The sequence below is a fragment of the Miniopterus natalensis genome, chromosome 6 (genome assembly GCF_054644295.1).
Source record: "Miniopterus natalensis isolate mMinNat1 chromosome 6, mMinNat1.hap1, whole genome shotgun sequence".
NCBI classification, from domain to species: Eukaryota; Metazoa; Chordata; class Mammalia; order Chiroptera; family Miniopteridae; genus Miniopterus; species Miniopterus natalensis.
In genome coordinates, this window is record NC_142086.1 from 71,267,667 (window position 1) to 71,287,180 (window position 19,514).

The 19,514-nt window shown below is 42.5% G+C and overlaps 1 protein-coding gene across 3 annotated transcripts in view; it reads right to left on the bottom strand.

Annotated features, from left to right (window-relative positions):
* SCHIP1 (schwannomin interacting protein 1) overlaps positions 1–19,514 on the bottom strand; it is a 102,039-nt gene that overhangs the window by 5,129 nt on the left and 77,396 nt on the right. For all 3 annotated transcript variants that reach the window (XM_087818346.1, XM_087818345.1, XM_016215698.2), the window contains 4 exons: positions 7,135–7,252; positions 6,062–6,259; positions 5,023–5,146; positions 2,139–2,232 (listed from right to left, as the gene is read on the bottom strand). In XM_087818346.1, coding sequence (XP_087674472.1) covers positions 2,139–2,232; positions 5,023–5,146; positions 6,062–6,259; positions 7,135–7,252 — 534 coding nt within the window. The remainder of the gene's footprint in view (positions 1–2,138; positions 2,233–5,022; positions 5,147–6,061; positions 6,260–7,134; positions 7,253–19,514) is intronic.

Genomic DNA, 19,514 nt, shown 5'->3' on the forward strand with positions numbered 1-19,514 from the left:
TTTCAGGGGCTTTACAGTCAGGTCGGGACAGACAGCAGAGGACGCAGCACGTGATGAGGCTCCACGCGCGAGGGGTGCCATACTGCCAGGAACACGGGGAAAAGCGTCCTGCCTCATCGCTGGGGAGTCAGGGCGCCCCTCCCCAAAGAGGCATCATACAAACCAGTGGTCCTCATTTGGCTGCACACTGAAATCATCTGGGAGCTTTAAAAACTCCTAATGCCCAGGCCACTCCATGGAATAATTAAATTAGAATCTCGGGGGGTGAGACCCAGGCATCAATGCTTTATAAAGGTCCCCGGGGGTTCCAGGGTGCAGCCAAATCTGAGAACCGCTGATCTGCACTGCCCTCTGGATGGGAGGAGTTGGACAGGTGAGGGGAAGAGGTGACAAGACTTCAGCAGCCCTTCAGCCACACTCTCAGCCCACTCGGATCTGGCTGCAAAGCTCTGGGACTGCTACCTTTAGGGACGCTTAAGCATCCTCCCTTTTCCCCATGAGCAAAATTAAAATTCTGCAGCCAGGAATGGACATAGAAACTTCTCCCTACCTCCTCCAATTTATAGGGTGCCTCCAACACCTTTAAATTAGTGACTCCTCTCCTTTTAACCCCATGGTTCCATCTGCCCTGTTTCCCATGATTACCATCAGAAAGGTATAGACAAAAAATACACTACTATCCTAAGTAATAACTTAATCCTTTGAGAGAAGGGAGGAGCCTCGCAATATCCTCCTTGCGAGTAAAGCCATTGCTGCTTTGAGGGGCAGAGCAGATCATAGAATTCATCAGAAAGTTCACATCTTTTTCAAGGATGCAGGTCCTGGCTGTATATTTCACTACTCATTTCCCGTAATCTTAATACCTGTATGCAAATATCTTAGACTAACAAAAAGCGATGTATCTTATACTTGGTGTAGTGCCTAAATACATCTGTAGATGGCAATAATAATATTTGAGTGTTATTGAGATTTGAGTGTTATTGAGATCTGAGTGTTATTTCAGATGTAGGCAAATATGCTAAGAAGGTGTGAGAAGGCCTCCTGGTTTTCTGTTTTGTCTTTCTGTTAGGGGTGAGGCAGTGTAATATTCAAAGCATACAAAACAGAGCGCTGCCCATAGGTAGGTCTTTAAAAAAAAGCCTAAACGTAGTTCTGTGACATTTATTTAGTTATCAAAACTATTTTATAACATTTGCATTTAGAAAAGTATTTTTCCCAGCATTCCACAATGAGAAGGGGTCCTGAGAGCATTTTCACCACATACGTTTTCTAGCTTCTTTAGGATGGTTGTGGATCACATGTTTAATGCCTTATGTTATTGTGACAAATAGTGTTCTTTCCTTCCTCGGGGAACCTCCTGCTCTCTGAATGCCGTTTCTGGGATTAATAGTAATTGTTGTCTCCTGGTTTAAAGACTTCAAATAAACTGTCTCTGAAAAGGTGCCAAAGTAAATGCGAGATACTAGGAATGCTTGTAGTATTTCATGTACTTTCTGTCCTTATGGTGAGAGGCTTTTCTACAAGGAAAACTAACAAATGCAAGATCTTGACCAGCATTAGCCTAGTTTCCTTGTTCCCTAGGGAAGAACTCTTTACCTCTTCACAGAGAGGCACTTGGAGCCAGGCCTGGCTGGATATTCAAGTCCTGGTAGAGTTTCCCTCTGGTGAGAGCAATCTGGTGGCACTGGTACTGTGGAAAGATGCCAGTGTTCCTGCCTTCTGGGCACAGCAGATGCGATCAAAAGTCGGGTCACGTAACAGCGAGTGCCATTCTGTGGCACCCACCACGTGGTGGCTCATCAGCTGGAAACCCGCCAGCATGGAATGGCTTTGAGCCAACCCCCTGGGGCCAGTCCCTCAGGATAAGGTCTTCCTGGGCCAGAATGGCTGAGCTGAGTTGGGTGCCCTGTAAGATGTTTGAATGCCCTGACGACCCATTACGAGAGGGTGGTTGTAAGAAGCAATGCGTTTGGAAAGGAGTTTTGGCCACTTCCCCTCCATTTAAACGGCAGGGTTTAGGTGAACAACTCATGGAAGGAAAGGAGGGAGTTCTCTAGAGTTCGCGCTTGCCCTAATTATTAAACTTCAGACCACCCCGGGTTTCTAGGGTTCTTTGGAAAGGGTGAAACATCACCAACCTGGTCAAGTCTTCGATGTCCACCAGCATGGCATCTTGTTCTGTGTGCAGCTCATCTCGGATAAGCAGCAGCTGGACCAGCTCTTCATTCAAGCCTGGGGGGGAGTGAAGAGAGCACTTAGAAATAGAAAAGACTGCATCCAAGTCAGCATGGGTAACTATTTCTGGGCATATGTACCACAGATATCTATCTATCTATCTATCTATCTATCTATCTATCTATCTATCTATCTATCTATCTATCTATCTATCATCTATCATCTATCTAATCATCTATCATCTATCATCATCTATCATCTATCTATCAATCATTTTTTGTTAAAATTTAAAATTCTTGTATTAGCTTCTCATAAGCTTAGAGGAAGCCATCAATTTGAGAACATGACCACTCTGCATAATTATAAGAGCACTGGAAGGAAAGGAGTGAAGTACAGAGGATTTCCAAATACTGTACATTCACATCAGAGTGGGAAAAGAAATTGCTCACGATTAGGGAAACAGTTTGTTAGAAAAAGCGGGGTTTTGTTTTGAAGAGGTGTGAACAAAAATGTCTGGGGTTTATTAAGTTTTCCACCGTCCCTGCCACTCTGAGAGTCGGAGGGGCTGTGGCGCCTGACAGGCCCCATTAGACGCCCAGCTAAGGAGGAAGGCGCCTCGGGGATGCTCCGAACCTTCCCAAGGCCCAGGGAAGGAGCAGCCCTGAGTGCAGGCTGTTCTAGGAAAAAGTATTAGCTCCAGACACTGGAAAGCCAGGCTGTAAGCCCTGAAGAAATAGCCCCTGAAGTCTCTGGACAACAGGTGCCAAGGCAAATATTCCTGAGGACTTGTCTTGGGAATGAAACAGACACATTTCTCATCTTCTTGAAATCAGCGCACTGGGTCAGTATGGCTTCTGCCTCAAAAATGATGAACAAGCAAAGGGCTCTCTCTTGCGTTTTCCCCTCGGTTCAGCTACGAATTAAAGCTTTTAAATCTGGACACATGCAGGAGAACACTCAGTTAGCGAGAGCTCTGGACCCGGGAACCAAAGAAAGGAAGTGGGCAAGTACTCAGCCAGGTCCCCCTTGGGAATGCTTCCAGAGATCCTGACTTCAAATGATGCATTTGTCTGCCTTTTCTTCAGGCTAGTTTCCAATTTAAAAAAGGGGGGGGGGGGACCATACAAAGAGGTCTAAAACATCATCTACCCCTGAAAAGGACGAGATGGCAATTTTATTATTTAAAAATCGAAGCAAGATGTTTTGGTGGTAAAATATCACTTGACAGAATAAACACTCCTAGTAGTTTATTCTCAACTAAATGAAAATGTAGTATAATTTTTAGAAATCCACTGAATCTGTGGTTTCTTAATTAAATGTTAAATTCTTTCTCTTTATTTTTATTAAAATTTTATTATTAAAATTTTTTAATATTGACATTATTGCAGACTTCCCCCATTCCCACCACCCCTTTGCCTACCTCCCCCTCCCTCCCCCTCCCCTGGCCTTCACCACACTACTGTCCGTGTCTATACGGTATGCATATGTGTTCATTAGCTAATCCTTTCACCTACTTCTTCCAGTCACCCCAACCCCCGCGCCTCTGGCTCCTGACAGTCTGTTCCATGTATCCATGCTTCCTGTTCCATTTTGTTCATCAGTTTATTTTGCTCATTGGATTCCACATATTATATTAGTGAGATCATATGGTATTTGTCTTCCTCTGGCTAGCTTATTTTGCAGAGAAAAGAATTCTTTATCGCTTTTGGATTTTAAAACAACATTGAATGTATTAACTTGACATTAAAGATGTCCAATTCTATTTTCTCCAGTGTGTTCTAGGGGTAGCTTTTTATATGAGTACTCAGTAGAGTGCCTGCAGCATGCATAGGAATCTTCCCCCCATATGAAGTTTTTAACTTTTTATTACGGAAAATTTCACACTGATACAAAAGCACAAAGCACGGTTTAAGAATGTCCCATGCTTCCAAACAGCTTCAACTAGCCAATTCTGACTCACCTATCTCCCCTTCTCCTTCTGGATTATGTTAAAGCAAATTCTAGGCACTATACTATTTCATCTGTCAGTGCTTCAGTATGTTTTTCTAAAGATAGGGCTCCTTTAAAAAAATTACCATAACCACAATACCCTCCATCGTATCTGAATAAATAAATAAATCTTTAATAAAACATTTAGTCAGTGTTCCAATTTTCCCACTTGGCTCCTAAAAATGCTTCTTATAGTTGGTTTGTCTGAATGTATTTGGTTGGCATATCTCTTAGGTGGCTTTATCTTTAAGTGATATGATTTTAACAAATCACGTGTGCCAGAGGGCTGGTGAGCCCATCTGGCCTAACCACACTGCCCAAGTGGGCACGCTCTCTCTTTCACCGGGCTGACCTCCTCTGTACCTGCAATTGAGGCGAGTGAGTGCCACTCACTCACTGCCCCTCTGCACTGCACTTATTCCGGGGCAAACAGGTCTGTATTTCCTCACCCGGTAATTTTCACATACTGGTCCTATCTACTCTCACCACCTGGAGTACCATAAATAAGTCAAATTTGATCTGATGACCTAAAATGAATGTATGTACCAATAAAATTGAGGGTATAATTGTATAACAAATGACCTGTAACTACTAAATTGCATTCTAGAAACAAGCCAAATACATTCCAAGCACTTGCTAATTAAAATAAATATAAAGGAACTAATTTTGAAAAATTCTTAAAGTTTCTGAGTTTTTCAAAGTAATAAGAGAGACAGAGAGATTTCGATTCTCCTCTTTTCCTTGCAAGTACAAAGGAGGAGCCCAATGAAACGCTGTACGGAGAACTGAGTCAAGGAAATGGTGCTACCCATTGCATTTCCCATTTATTATTCCATTTCAAGCACGCCTTATACTTACTTTCTATCTGCGAATGGAGATCATTGACTATCACTTGTAGCTGCCCAATAGTCATGTCCCTCAGGTCAGCGGGCTTTAAACTCCTTTTCATCAAGCATTCGCTTATATGAGGCATGTGTGGCAGCTGTGAATACAGAGGGGAAGAGATGGAGGTGTGAGCAGAGCAGCAAGTACACTGAGCCTAAGAACCAATTTCCCCTTACAAGACTCCCCTCATTCGCCCACTTTCTGGGTTTAAAAGCTTCCCTAGTCTGACTTTCCCACTGCGAGGCCCTACACGCCACACTGTCTAAAACACTATCGGCATCAAAATGCTACACTACTCAAATCAAAAGCTTTCAGGCTGGTTCTTAGCACAGGCTGTGACAACCATGAGTCAATTGTTATATCTGCAAATGAATTACCAGGGAACTCAAATAATATTGAAGCCATGGATGAAATTAACAATATCAGCTATTTATTCATTTATGCCATGCTACAAGCACTGTGCTATGTGCTTCCAGTGCTTTGTTCACGGAATTCTCACAATCATGCTCTGACACAGGTGTTATTGTTTATTCCCATTTTATAGATGAGAAAACTGAGATTTATGCAACTTGTCCAGAAACCCGCAGTAGGTCAGTGGCAGAGCTAGACTTAAACTCCAAAGTGCTAGGCTCTTAACCCACTATGCGAGACTGTCTTCGTTGAAAGGTGGGAATGAGAGCTACAGCAGTAGTGAGTTTGCCACAACCAACAGGTTCTTAAACTGAGATTGCTTTAAAGGAATTTAAACACTCCCATGACGGCTAATATTGCCTCTAAGAAACACAGCAGATACGAATCAAGAGCAAAGTTTACTTTTGTGAAATCTGTTGCTTATGTATCTTTCAGTGATACAACAGAAAGGAAAAAGAAACACGTATTTCTCAATGACAGTACTTCTTACGAACTGCCTTGGAGAAACCCAAGTTTGCATAACTCTGGTAAAGGACAGGGACAGCGTCAACCATGCGCAGCCACTAGGCACACCGCTTGCATTTCAGCGTTTGCTGCTTACGAGATCAGCGACGGGAGACTTTTTCCTGTTCTGTTTTTCCACTTCTACTTGCATTTTGGCCATGGGTTTGGCCATGGCGAGGGCCATTTTGGCTTCAGCTTGCAATTTCTTTTGCCTCGTGAGGAAATCCATATCATCTAGGGATTCAGACTCCTCTTCAGTAGTGTCTCTATCGGAATAGGAAGAGCTCTGTTTGCTCTGCAAAGACAAAAAGAGTGGCCCTGAGCTTTGTGTGCCCGGTACCATAGGGGAGAGGGGCTAGAACATTCCCCGAGCCCCCCGACACTCCCCTCCACCAACTCAGCTCATCGTCTGATCTGACCTGTACCAGTCTCAGACTGTGATTTTAGCACAAAGAGTAGCAGAAAAAATAAATAATAGGAAGCACAGATTTATGACAAACTTGAGACAGTTCTTTGATTCTTGTTCTCAAAAGACCAGACACAGCAAAATATTTAACCCAGAGCTAAGGCAGCGTGCTGCTCTCTGGAGTGGACAGGATCTCAGGGATCCAGTGACCAACAGTTTCCTTGGTAAGAAAACATGATTGGTTGGTGAGAAAAGTGATGCACAGACCTCACCAAGTGGCAAGAACTCCAGCCACAAGCTCCCACAATCAGAAAGCCATCTTTTATAATATGTGCGCAAGGAATGGGCGAGGAACACTGCACACGCTTGATCTTGTTGGTTTGTCTGAGCGACACCTCCACGCGCGAGCTTTCCCCTCGGCCCTGCCCCCATCCTTTTAAAATGTGTCCTGCTGTCTAAACCCAGCGGGGAAGGATTGGTATTTAGTATATTTCCCTTTAAAAATTTTTTTAGAGCACATGTGATTTCTCTTATGGTTTAATATGAAAATAGCTGCTAACTCTAACAGAGCTTAGGTATCCTTGCTGTATCACAGCTTTGATTTTTCAGTCACTGTCAAATTTTAGGAGAATGCCACGTCAAGAAATGCAGAGAGACTTCTCTCTTTAAATCTCTGTAATGTTTGTTCCTGATAACAACAGAAAAGAAGCCAAATGGCCAGGAAAGCACATACACTGAGCTTCAGCGGCAGCTTGTGGACTCACCATGGGCGACAAGGGGGTGTCCAAGCTGGTTTCAGTCTTACTGTCATCCGCATCGCTGTCCTTGTCACTGCCGCTGTCGTTGACAAAGCAGATCTGCAGGTTCATCCCACTCTGCAGGCTGGGCAGAAGCAAAGAGAACACGCGTCCGCTCACTATGTGTGATCTGGCCGCACCCAATAGAACTGTCTGGTTTTGCTAGTGAAAAGCAGTTTTATGTATCTTTCACATGGAGAAGTGAGTGACCAGGATTACTCCTAACTCATCAGTGATAACACACTAGAGGATAACAGTGATCACTTGATAACTTGATAAAGATAAAATCATAATTTTTACTAATATTGCATTAGTTTTTCCCCATACTAATTTCATGTTAAGTGAACAATAATTTAAGGCCATATGTTATAGCACCCAGCACAACACCAAACACATAGTTGATGCTCAATAGAAATGTACTGAGCCTGGCCGGGTGTGGCTCAGTGGTTGAGCATCGACTTAGGATCCAGGAGATCGTGGTTCGATTCGTGGTCAGGGCACACACCCGGGCTGTGGGCTCGATCTCCAGTCCGGGGCGTGCAGGAGGCAGCCGATCAATGACTCTCTCGTCATTGATGTTTCTATCTCTCCCTCTCTTCCTCTCCCTTCCTCTCTCTGAAATCAATAAAGATATATTTATTAAAAAAAATGTGTTGAGTCATTGACTGTATATTCCTGTCAATGATGAATGGGGTCCTCAGCAAATGAAGCTGTATAGTGTCATTTGGTGTCCTGTCCCATGGGACAGTCCAGGGACCCCAGACCATGGCTCTCTGAAGACTCCCTTTCCCCCTCAAATAGACAGAATAGGGTCATCTGAAGGAAAATTTTATTTAAAGCAGTTGCCAATAGCCAACCAAGGGAGCTCATTTATATCATTTAAGAAAAAAACACACCATGGGTTCACCCTAGAGAAATGTAAGGTAACCCCAAACCCAGTCAGACAGGGACAACCTGTGGACACAGTGTGGTTCTGCAGGCCACCTTGTGCACTCAGAGCCTCAGGTGGAGCTTTCTTGGGAGCTCATTGTGTTTGTGGCAGATCCTGAAGCTCCAGGAGTGATGCTGCTAGAAATGGGGTCACAAAGGGTCACCCAGTGGTGTATGTGCTGTATACCAGGACAGACAGGGAACCTAGTTCTTTGTTCTGACCTCTCTTGAAGTTAAACACATTTCACTGCTGTTTGGTGATGGAGAGTTTTTAAAGAAGTCTTAGCATCCCTAGTAACCCTGGCCTGTGTGTAATAGTAGAGAAAAAAAAGGTATTAGGGGCTCCTAAGCAGCACGGATCGTGGGCTTATCTAAACCAGGTTTAGGAGAGTAGATACCAATGGCTCAGCATTATTACTTCACAGGGAGAAAGGCAAAGAACAACTCCCCTGACAGCAGACATTTGAATTTTGAGTTTTTAGAAATTCCAATGGATAGGGATGCTTTCTACACAATTACTCAGATGACTCATATAAAGCGCTTCTTTGAAAATTATACAGAACCTAGAAAAAGAAATCTACTGATTTAACACAGGCACCAGCATTGTTACGTGTATCTACTGCCACCTATTGCTCACTTCTGTAATCAGTGAAAATCCAGCTTATTTCCCCAGTAAGAAAACTCTGCCTTTCCCTCAGGAGGCCCAGTTCTGTTCCCTTCCTGCCCTCGAGTGCCCCAAGGACAGCCAGGCCTAGGGCTGGGTGCAGAAGCCAACAGGTGCTGTGTGATGAGCTCAGGGTGCTTGCATGCAGTCGGACTTGGGTTCTGAATCCTCACTTATCCCTAGGCACATTACTCTATGACCCTCAGTTTCCTCATCTGTAAAATGGGGTGAATAAGTCAGTGTTTTGTAGGAAGAATGAAAAGAGCTGAGAGCTGGGCACAGGGCAGGCGCTCTGTGCATGTTAATTACCCTCCTTCCTCTACTTTCTGAAGGCCTAGACAAAGGAACACAGAATTTTAATAGGGATGTGACTTTGCAAAGGGCGCTCTAGAGCGTGGTACAGCAACTCTCTGATGCATGCTCAGCTCTGACAGGGTCTGTGAGCTGTCCTAACTCTGTTAGGCAGCTTCTTCCACTGGAATTTTTTTCCTGGAGACATCTAATATGTTTAAGTTACCCTTAATCCCATATAAATTATTTTAAAACTTATTATCTGTAGTTGGTCAGAAGAACACCCCAGTATCAACCCATGATGAATAATACAACTCAAGGTCAATGGATTGGAAGATAATGGGAAATAAAATTGTAAATTAAAAAGACATATTTTAAAGACATATTTAAAAATAAAAAGACATTTTTAATTAAACCTAATTCAAATTTAAGATTATGTAGCATTTTCTATTTATTGAATAACTAAAGCTTTGAAAAGAAGAGTCTGGCCACTGGGTACACAGATTATAAAAATATAAAATAACCCATGATATGGCTGGAAAATAAGATTTAAAACATCTGAAGATATATATTCTGAAGAAAGTCTGATCATAAATTCTATTGTTCTGCCCCCAAACTGAACTTTGCCATAGGATCAACTCAGACCTAAATCAACCATCCCAAACAATGTTTCTAACTCAGGAAAGGCAAAGGGAAAGAAGGGGGGAGGGTTAGCAATCAGAGTGAAATGAAAAAACACCTCAGGCAGAAATTCAGAAAATCGCCTTAGCACCACATTATCACCGTGGGAAACCAAACCGAGCTTCTTATAGGGTGAGACTTATAATTCCTTATAGCGGTAATCACAAGAATGTTGCTCTCAGGAAAAGGAAATTATATGACATAACAGCTAATAGTTCACAGGGGATTTTTGAAAAGACATCTTAAAACGGACTCAAGTTTCAAAAAGGATTTGTTTGCCTTTAGCCTTTAAGCAGGTTTTAAGATGAAGGTGGCTTTGGGGGAAATCCAATCATAGCTTCCGAGCGGCGGCCTGGCTGTGGGGTGAGCAGGGCCACCCGGTGCTGCTGAAGGCCTGTGTCCAGGGTCAAGTTCGATAACCGCCGTCCTGGCCCCTTCTGGCCTGGGGAGGCATGGCCGAACTGAGGCTCACTCCTGGAACCTGGGGTCCCTGGTCTCTGTCCCTCACACCATGGTGCATCCACCCAGCCTCACTCACAACCAGGCTACACAGCCTTATGGAATCCAAGCTGCTGGGGGTCTAATTTGTCTGGATCTCCTAAGCAGCCTGAGGTGAAAACAAAACACAACCCTCATCCTGTTAATTAGCCATATAATTTAAGGTACCCAAGTCAAGGTTACGTGATGTTTCCAGTGGCATTTGGCAGAGCATTGCCTGCAGAAGGCTGCTGGGCTCCTGCCTCGCCCGTGGACTTTTTGTTTAGAAAGGTCTGAGTCCTGGTTCTCCCAGAAACCTCTTCTTATGCACCACGAGGCAGTGAAAAACCACAGTGTCGACCAGGATTTGTCATGAAGAAAGAATGTGAGAACACGAGCTCTGGACAAGTTCTAGATGTCCCATGTGTGACGGCATCTCTGTGGAATGTGCTGAGGTGGGTTGATAAACTATAAAATACCCTCTCCACCCCCCAAACCTGCATCTTCCTCTTCTTTTCCCTACTGACTGTTCCATATTGACTTTTATCACGAGTTACAGAGATACCAATGACTATTTTTTTTAAAAAAAGGCAAAGATTTTGCTTCCTAATATTTGTTATTGTGAAAATACAGTTATTTCTCACTTTACTTTAGTGGGGTTGTGTTAACTTTCTTTGCTACGGGCTGTGTGATGCATAAGGTTATAATCTGACTTTTTAAAAAGGGGTGGCATTCATATAACAGGTGAGACTATTGCTGGTCCAACACATATCATCACACACACACGAAAGACCTGTAATGACTTTTATAGCTATATTAAGAGAGAAAGGGATGTTTAACTGTTCATTCATTCGATGATCAGGCAATAACATCTCTGCAAACGCCATGGCTCCAATAGACTAGTGCAGAGTAGCTACTGTCCCCTTGGCCAGGGCACACTCTTCCTAGCTTGCTACAGTCCCGCTTATGGCCTTTTATCTGGGCTACTCGACTCATTTATGTTTACATCTGGCTCCTGAAGACATTTTATAGCTCACGACCCCTGTACTAAGTGGATGCACAGTAGTAGTGGAACTAAGAGCAACAGAAACTAGGTCTTCTAACAGGTACCAATGCCTGGGTCACTAGATCACAATGTGCAAATAGAAGGGTGGAATATACAGGGCACTGGAAGACAACTGAAAAACCCCCCAGCGCTTAGTAGACACTCCCCCTTACATATGAGAAAAGACATACTTTAGTAACCTGGGCATGAATGATAAGGCGTTAGCCAGAAGAGTGCGTGAGCAGGGCGGTGCAGGAAAGGAGGGCCTGGTGAAGTGGGGGTGGGGGGGTAAATGCAGGGGAGGGGCGGAAAGCCAAGCCCCAAGCAGTCATGTGCCCAGAGTCATTAAGGGTAGTTTCAAACTATGTGCTAAAGAGAGGAGCAGGGGAAAGGGGAACGGCATGTCTCTTTGTGGCCCGTCCTGACCCCACATCTTACGAGGCTCAGGCTTCCTCTGCAGAAGCTGAGAGGCGGCTGCAGTGGTGCTGACCCGTGGATGGCCCTCTCCGGTGTTCTCCTCCTGGTCCCGCACATACTCGCTTTTTCTGCTCCGTTTCTGAAGGTTAGCTCTGGATCCTTCCATCTGCACATGTTCACATGGTGGCGGGTAGGCATCCAACACCACATGCCACAGAACCTCTCCTTAAGAGACTACAGGGACAGGGGAACTAGCAGTCACCAGCTTCTCTCCAGTGAAGCACCAGCCCGTCTCCTAACCCGCTTCTCCAGAGAACTATAAATATCGCATTCCTCAGACAGCTGCTGGGTCTAATTCCACATCAGTGTCCGGTTCCTTCACGAATCGCTACTTGCACGTAATTGAATTTGGAATGATAGGATCTTAATGTTGGAAAAATGCATTTTCACCAGAACTGGTTTTTTTCGCATTAACTGAAAACCAGAATGCATGAGGCTTCTTCTTCTAGGCACCAAACGTGGCCTACTCTCATCCCGATGGAAGCCTACCAATTCCTAAGCAACCTACATTCTGAAATAAAGAACGACCATTTTTGAGCATCTACTGTGTCAGGCACTTTACAGTTACCTCTGATGCTCAGATACACATAAAGTAAGTATTCCGACCTCCATCTTACATACGAGAAAACTAAAGCTCAGAGGTTCAATTATACAGGGTCACAAAACTCGTATTTTACTCTGGAACTAAAGTCTTTCTTGGGAGGGTGGGGCACTTTAAGAAGAACAGAATAAATTCATGAATGGAAGGGAAAATGAGAAGATGAAAAAAGCAAGCAAAACAAAAAACTGGAAACAACTCCAAAGTCTAAGAGATGAATTAAGCACACTCTGGTGAAATATATGAAGGGCCATTATGCAGCTGGTAAAAATATATGACAGTAGAAAATTATGAATATGGGCCAATGCTCATGATATGCTAAAAGAACAGTCTATACAGTAGCTCTAGTATGGTGTCAACTTTGTAAACAAAAATGTGGAGATGTATGCACCGAAAAGTAAATATACCTAGGTATTTCTGGGTTGAAGTAATTGAATTGATTTAAAGTTTTTCTCTTTTGAGTGCTTCTGAGTTGCCAAGGGTGGGCATTTAGCAGGAATTAAAAAAAGAAAAAGGGAGAAAACGGGTGGGTTGATTAGAGCTTATGTGTCAGAGAAAAGGTGAGTGGGGCTGAATGTGTGACAGCTGGGACAGGATGGCTGTCTCTCTGATTCAGATGGTGTCTTTGCAGGGACCATGACTCACAGATGAGTCAGGCCGGGCCTTTGTTTCTGGTAGGGTGCTGGGTGCTGGGAGATTGTCTTGGAGGGCAGCAAGAAACACGATTTCTTTCTTATAAGTGAACGTTTCTGTGGATGGGCTCTTTGATTTAACTGCTGACACCCTTCTCAATCCCAATCTCCTGCCTGGACCTGCAGGAGATAGCAGATTCTAGGGTAACTGATATACATTTACCTGTTTGTCTTTTTCAAGCCAGCCCACCTATTTATTCCCCTCAGCCCAGCCAGAGCTGGAGAAATGCTTGTCCCCTCCAGACCTGGGATACTGTTCCCGTGGCTGGGGTAAACTTATGGCAGTCGGACAGTCAGTGCCCAGGTTTTGTGAAAATGGCAACGTCCTTCAATCTCACGAGCTGAACACTGCCTCCACCACTTCTTATGCTCATGTTTAAAAAAGTGTTGGGGCTGCCATTGAGGCTTGGCTGCACAGTAGGCTTTCTCTCCAAGGCACTCTCTTTCGTGATTTCATTTGTGGCCATTCGAATTCTCCGCGGTCATCACATCATCACAAAGAAGGCGGCGGAGGAACTGAACCGCCTGCTTCTGAGGAGCGCGGTTATGCACGTTCTGTCATCTTTAAAATCAGGATGCGCCTCACGATCTCGGCCGCCCAGGCAGCTGGTGGCAGTTCTGCTCCACTGAACTGTAACCCCGCCGGCCAACAAACCAGTTAAGGACCGGTGAGGAAGAGGCCGGCCCTGGGAGTTGACCGAATGTCTTCTGATGGGAACAACAAAGCTCCAGCACCACAACCTGCCGACCGAAGACAGTGGCTCAGAAGGTGAGGCCCAGTGCCCTGACCGTACACGGTGACAGTGAGGCGAGGGACAAAGACAGACAACTCTGACGGAACATGCTTCAATGAGAATTGGACCCCGAATGTGAAAAGGGTTTTGGACTAACACAACCAAGAGATTTCACTTTCTTCTTTTTTTGTATGCATAAAAGTATACATCCAAATGAATCTAAAAAGACTCTTTCAATAACAAAAATAAAAATTCCAAGTGTAAGGAGGCATGTGTCATCAGTTAACTGGCAGTGGTTTTTAATGCGTGTGATAATCTGAATAGGACTAACCTGAGGGGCACAGGACACTTTATAGGATTGAAGGAGGAGATTATGTTAAACCTCCAGATGACACGGCTCACCCAAAGTCAGCAAGTGCTTTTGTAGACTCTCAAAGGAGCCCAGGCTTGACGTGAGCAGCGTATGTCCAGACACATGTGTGGGAGCATGTCCAAGGGGAGTGCAAACTGCAGAAATAAAGTCGTGACAACTTGTCAAAGATGATGCACCAATGAAAAATCATTCCCGGAAGCTCTTTTAATTAAACATTCAGCTGTCCGCTGGAGCCATTTTTTAAATACGAAATGCAGCCCTGTGGCCTTTTTCTTCCTGCCTCCCACCCTTTCCCAATAGCTCCGATGATGAGTTCTCACTGGTGGTTTAAAAAAAAATTCATCAGACAGGGTACAGCTGGTTGTGCCTCTAGCAAGATGTCAAATTTCGCTTGCACAAAATTAATTGCACCTAATTAAACTGGGGTCACTGGCATTATTATAAAGCGAGGCTATTTATTAGACAAAGAAAATTTCTTAAATACCAATTTGCTTTTCTTTCAGGTTTGGGAAAGAGAAGAATTGGTTATATAATTAAATTTGTTTTGCCATTTTAATCTTATTGATCCTCAAAAGATCCACTTCAAATCTTGCTTCGCTTATAAAATTGTGTAACATTTTAGATTACTAGAGGTAATCCTTGGAGGAAAACATAAAAAAATGTCAGGTTTTCTGTAGATTACCCGATGACTTTTCAAATAATGTTAAAAAAAGAATCTGCAAACTTCCATTTGCAAAGACGCGTACCTTGGGATTACTAATACAAAGGGTTTCGAAGCAAATTATTAGTATACATGTGTGAGATCAATATGAAATTTAAAACATATGTTGCATGTAATAAATAGGCTGCTATAGTATGCAACTATTACTGCAAGAAAGATGCCACAGAAAGCAAATCTCCTTGCGACAAAACAGGACAACCTCTTTCCTCACCCATGCTGGGTCTACATGACCATTCTGCCTACTTCTTCCAGAAGTTATGCAAAGATTATTACAATTAGAGACAGAAGGATGATTCATTTTCCTGGCAAAATGATGGTGGTTGGACCTGTAAATCAGTGGCAGATTATATACACATTCCCAGCTCCTCACAGTCAAGGTTCCTGTGAATCTAATTTCTTTAAAGGCCTCTAGATCAGTGTTATCTGTCCAGTTGATACAACTCCCTAGGCTACGGTGTCCCTGTCCCCCAACCCAAACACCAAAGGAGGTGCTGGGTACCTATTATTGGTGGTGTCTCACTTTTTACCAGTAAACCTGTAAGAATAAGAACGGTATGTGTTTTGTTTTGATTTGGGGATGCTGGAATGGTTGAGATAAATAAACAGTAATCACTATTCAAACCAGCTGCTCAAAAGCTCTCTGGGGAATTTCTGCTTTTCATAATATTCACAGTATTTGGAGAGAAGAGTATAGCCTATTCTAGGTGACACCATCCCATCACACACTTCACGAAAAAGGCGGTTATTAGAGAATATTTATATGTGTATGCATGGAAATAAAATGTCTTGGGGTGAGGTAAGGAGAGAGGTGAGAGCTGGGTTAGTCTGCAGTTGCTCTGAGATGGAGAGTGAGGACGGGGGAGAGTTTTCCATGAATGTCAGAGGAGGTAGTAATGTGTGACCAGTGAAGGATTCCCTAGATGTCTCTCACCGGCGGCCACTCTGCCTAGTGTTCTCGTAGCAGCCTAGCCAGACTCCATTCCTTTCACAACATGAAGCTTTATAAACCCAGAATCCAAAATATAATGCTGATTCAAGATTAATGTGTCCAATAAAAATATTTTACAGAAAATTATATTCATAATAAAAGGAATATTTACTTTTTAAGAACATAATTATACCTAATATTTCTTTGAAACCTTATTTCAAACATAGGTAATTCATTTTTCTCATTTCCTTCTAAGCTTTTAAAAGCTTTTTGATGAAACATTTTTAAATAGAAAAAAATGACAAAGGTCATACAGTCTCAGTTTGAAAAGCTGATTGTGTGCGAATGAGCGAATTTTGAAGGAAAAAGTGGCACTTCCTGTATTTGCCACATTTCAGTATAAGTCAAATTTAATTAGTTATGAAGCAACATCAAAAATTCTTTTGCTACAGTATTAGGCATGAAATATCTTTATGGGATTACTGTAAGCCTAGCTTACATTTAACAGCGTGTCACTCTTAAAAAGTGCTTTAGGAGATACCAATTAGAAAAATTCAGTGGGGTTAACGGAGAAGGACTTCTACTCACAGGAACAGCTTAAACACACCTTCCTGGAAGACCCTCAGGCCACTTCATAATTTCTCACATAATGTGTGTATGAAGTTAATTTTTACAGGTGAATGCACATCCTTTAAAATATGTAAACGGAACTCCATTCTTTTGCCAAAGACCCCACTTACTTGGGTAGTTAGTTCCTGCCTTAAAAGTAAGCTCAGCACTTCAGAGTTCACTATTCAGCCAATTAATTTGAAGTCCTCAGCCTCTTTAAAACTGAGCACTGAGCTCTTCACAGTACATTCATATGAGATTTACCTGGTTCTGATTATTTAGCTAATTCAACACATGTGCCCTGGTACACTTTTTGAGCACTATGGTAACCTCCAAGTTCTAATATCCCTCAAGTATTTTTGTAAGTAAGAGGTGAGGTATTTCTAGCTCAATGGAGACTTTCAGGGATTATAATACATTAGAAAAAAATTAATTCTAACAGGGATGGGGAATGTGGGTTACACAAATGCAAGTGAACATTTCCTAGGGCTTTTCTCCTACATTACGACTGATGAGGGGAAATGATAGTCTTTGCAGACTTTAAATTTACAGCAATAAAGAGATATTTCTTAGAAACACTGTCATTATTAATCATCATCCTAAGAGGTATCCAAAAAGTCATCATGTTCTCACAGAGGATGATCTCATCCCAGCATGTGGAGATGAAAACATCTCAAAGAACAGGATATAAATAATCTTCCTTATGGCGAGTCAACAAGTGTAGCTTGTTCTGAGCTACTGTGACATACATGTGTTTAGATATCTGTGCCTCCAAAGGGGGTAGATGACTCAGTGATTGCCAAGTTTTGCTCGGCCAGAAGAGTTTCAGGTGGGCTCTGGGGGCTTGTAGGGGAGGGAGGGAGAAGGGCAGTGCAGGGGAAGTGATGGGGGAGGCACTTTCCAGGCAGGTTATCCCAGTCCCCCTCCTTCAGTCCCCCAGAACCAGACAAGGACCACTTTGTTTTACAGAGTTTCCGCGCAGGCTTTTATTGGAGAAGATATTTCTTTTATCATTTCACTTATATGTGGAATCTAAAGAACAAAATAAACAAAATAGAAACAGACTCATAGGTACAGAGAACTGACTGACAGCTGACAGGGGAGAAGTGTTGGGGGGGCTGGGTGAAAAAGGTGAAGGGATTAAGAAGTACAAACGTGCAGTTACGGAATAGTCACAGAGACGTAAATTATAGCATAGGAAATGCAGTCAATAATATTGTAATAACTATGTATGGGCCAGGTGGGCACTAGAAATACCGGGGATCACTCTGTAAAGTGCAGGACGGACTAACCACTATGCTATACATCTGAAACTGATACAGAATAACACTGAATGTAAACTGTGATTGAAAAATTAAAAAAATAAAAAATAAAAACCTTCATCAGACTTCTACTTCAACATGGCATACTGAACACAGCTATTTATCTCATCTCTCTTTTGAAATCCTACTAAAATAATACTGAAGGAAGAAAAAAGGTATAAGCCCACACAAAGAAATTGGAAGAGAAGACACATAAGAGAGTTTGAAAAAATTTTGGAAGGTAAAATGTAGATGGATGAGAGGTATTTGACAATACCTGACAGGACTATCTAGACCCTCTATTTGCCCTGCTCATCTGTGGCCCTACGGCCCCCAGGATTAGGAAGTTCATCATCTTCAGAGGTTGAATTAGAGGAGCTCTGGACTGGGGCACAGTCAGGCACAGCTGAGGGGCAATAAAGGGCCTTTCTGACACAAGAGAATTAAGTGAAATTCTACATGCTGAACCTTCGATTATTCTTTGCTAAAGTCTACTTTTTTTTTTGGTAGATGATATTGTTTAAAAATCTCAAGAATGTACAGGCAACTTTATCAGAAATAACAGGAGAGTAGAGAAATAACAGGAGTGACGATAACGAAGTGACTGGATATAAGACCACTCTACAAAGTTAGTTGCACGCATTTCTGTTCACCAGCAGCAAACGAGAAAGCATTATCAAAGAGAATTTAAGATAAAACCAGAATATCAAATATCTAGAAATAAATATAATAAAAAAATGTACATTGCTCATAGGCATGGAACTTGTTGCAACCACTTTGGAAAAACAGATTGGCCTTATCTTCTAAATGAACATTCACCTATTTTCGTAGTAATTCCATTCCTAGGTCTACACAAAAGAGAAACTCTTGCATACAGAGAGCAAAAGACACGTACAAGCACGTTTATCAGCAGCCTTGTTACAAGAGTGAGCCTTTGGAACAACCCAATGACACCATCAGAAGACTGGCAGAATAAACTGATTATATTCACACAGTGAGATATTACATAGCAGTCAAAATCATGGACCAGGGAAAAGAAAATGGGACAATTTTAAATTCAGGACAAACAACATAACTTTTCAAGTAATCGTAGTTTACAACATGGTTCAGTATGAATAATATATGACCTGTAAACATTGAATAGTTATTTAACCCCAAATTGTGAAATAACTATGAGGAGAAGAGGGTTTGGAATATATAGATATGTCTGTGAGAGGGCTATAAAAGAGAGTTAAATCCCAAATTTCTACAGTAGGTGGTCAAAAGATGGTTATTTAAAAGTAAATGCTAAGAAGATATGCATTTTACTTAGAGATATGTAAGGTATATACCAGAGGAAACAGCCAAAGAATTAAAAATTTTCTGGCGCATGAGACAAGGATAGAGAGAGATGGGACGAGACGGTTACTTTTATTTCATGCTGTTCCATACCTTGCAGTTTTTATTAATTCCATTTCACTCTCACGGCCATATGTGTGCATGAGTATGTGTATGTATCCATCTCTATCTCTATCTATCTAACTAACTTTGATTTAAAAAAATAAAAATCTCTCACTTGGACTAGATAGATTCGACATTGCTGAGCAGAGAAATGCAGTTTCTAGAAGAAAACTTTTCGGTGCTTTGGGGAACATTAGAGAGCAGTAGCAGAAACCTATAAGGCTACATGGTCCAATCCCTTCATTTTACGAAAGTGAGGAAACTGAGGCATAACAGAACTAAGTAAATTGTTACAGTCTCAAAATTCGAAGCTCACTGAGATTAATCCTCAGGTCTCCTGGTGCCTAGCCTCTTCCTGCCACACCCCACTGTGGGGAAACAGGCGC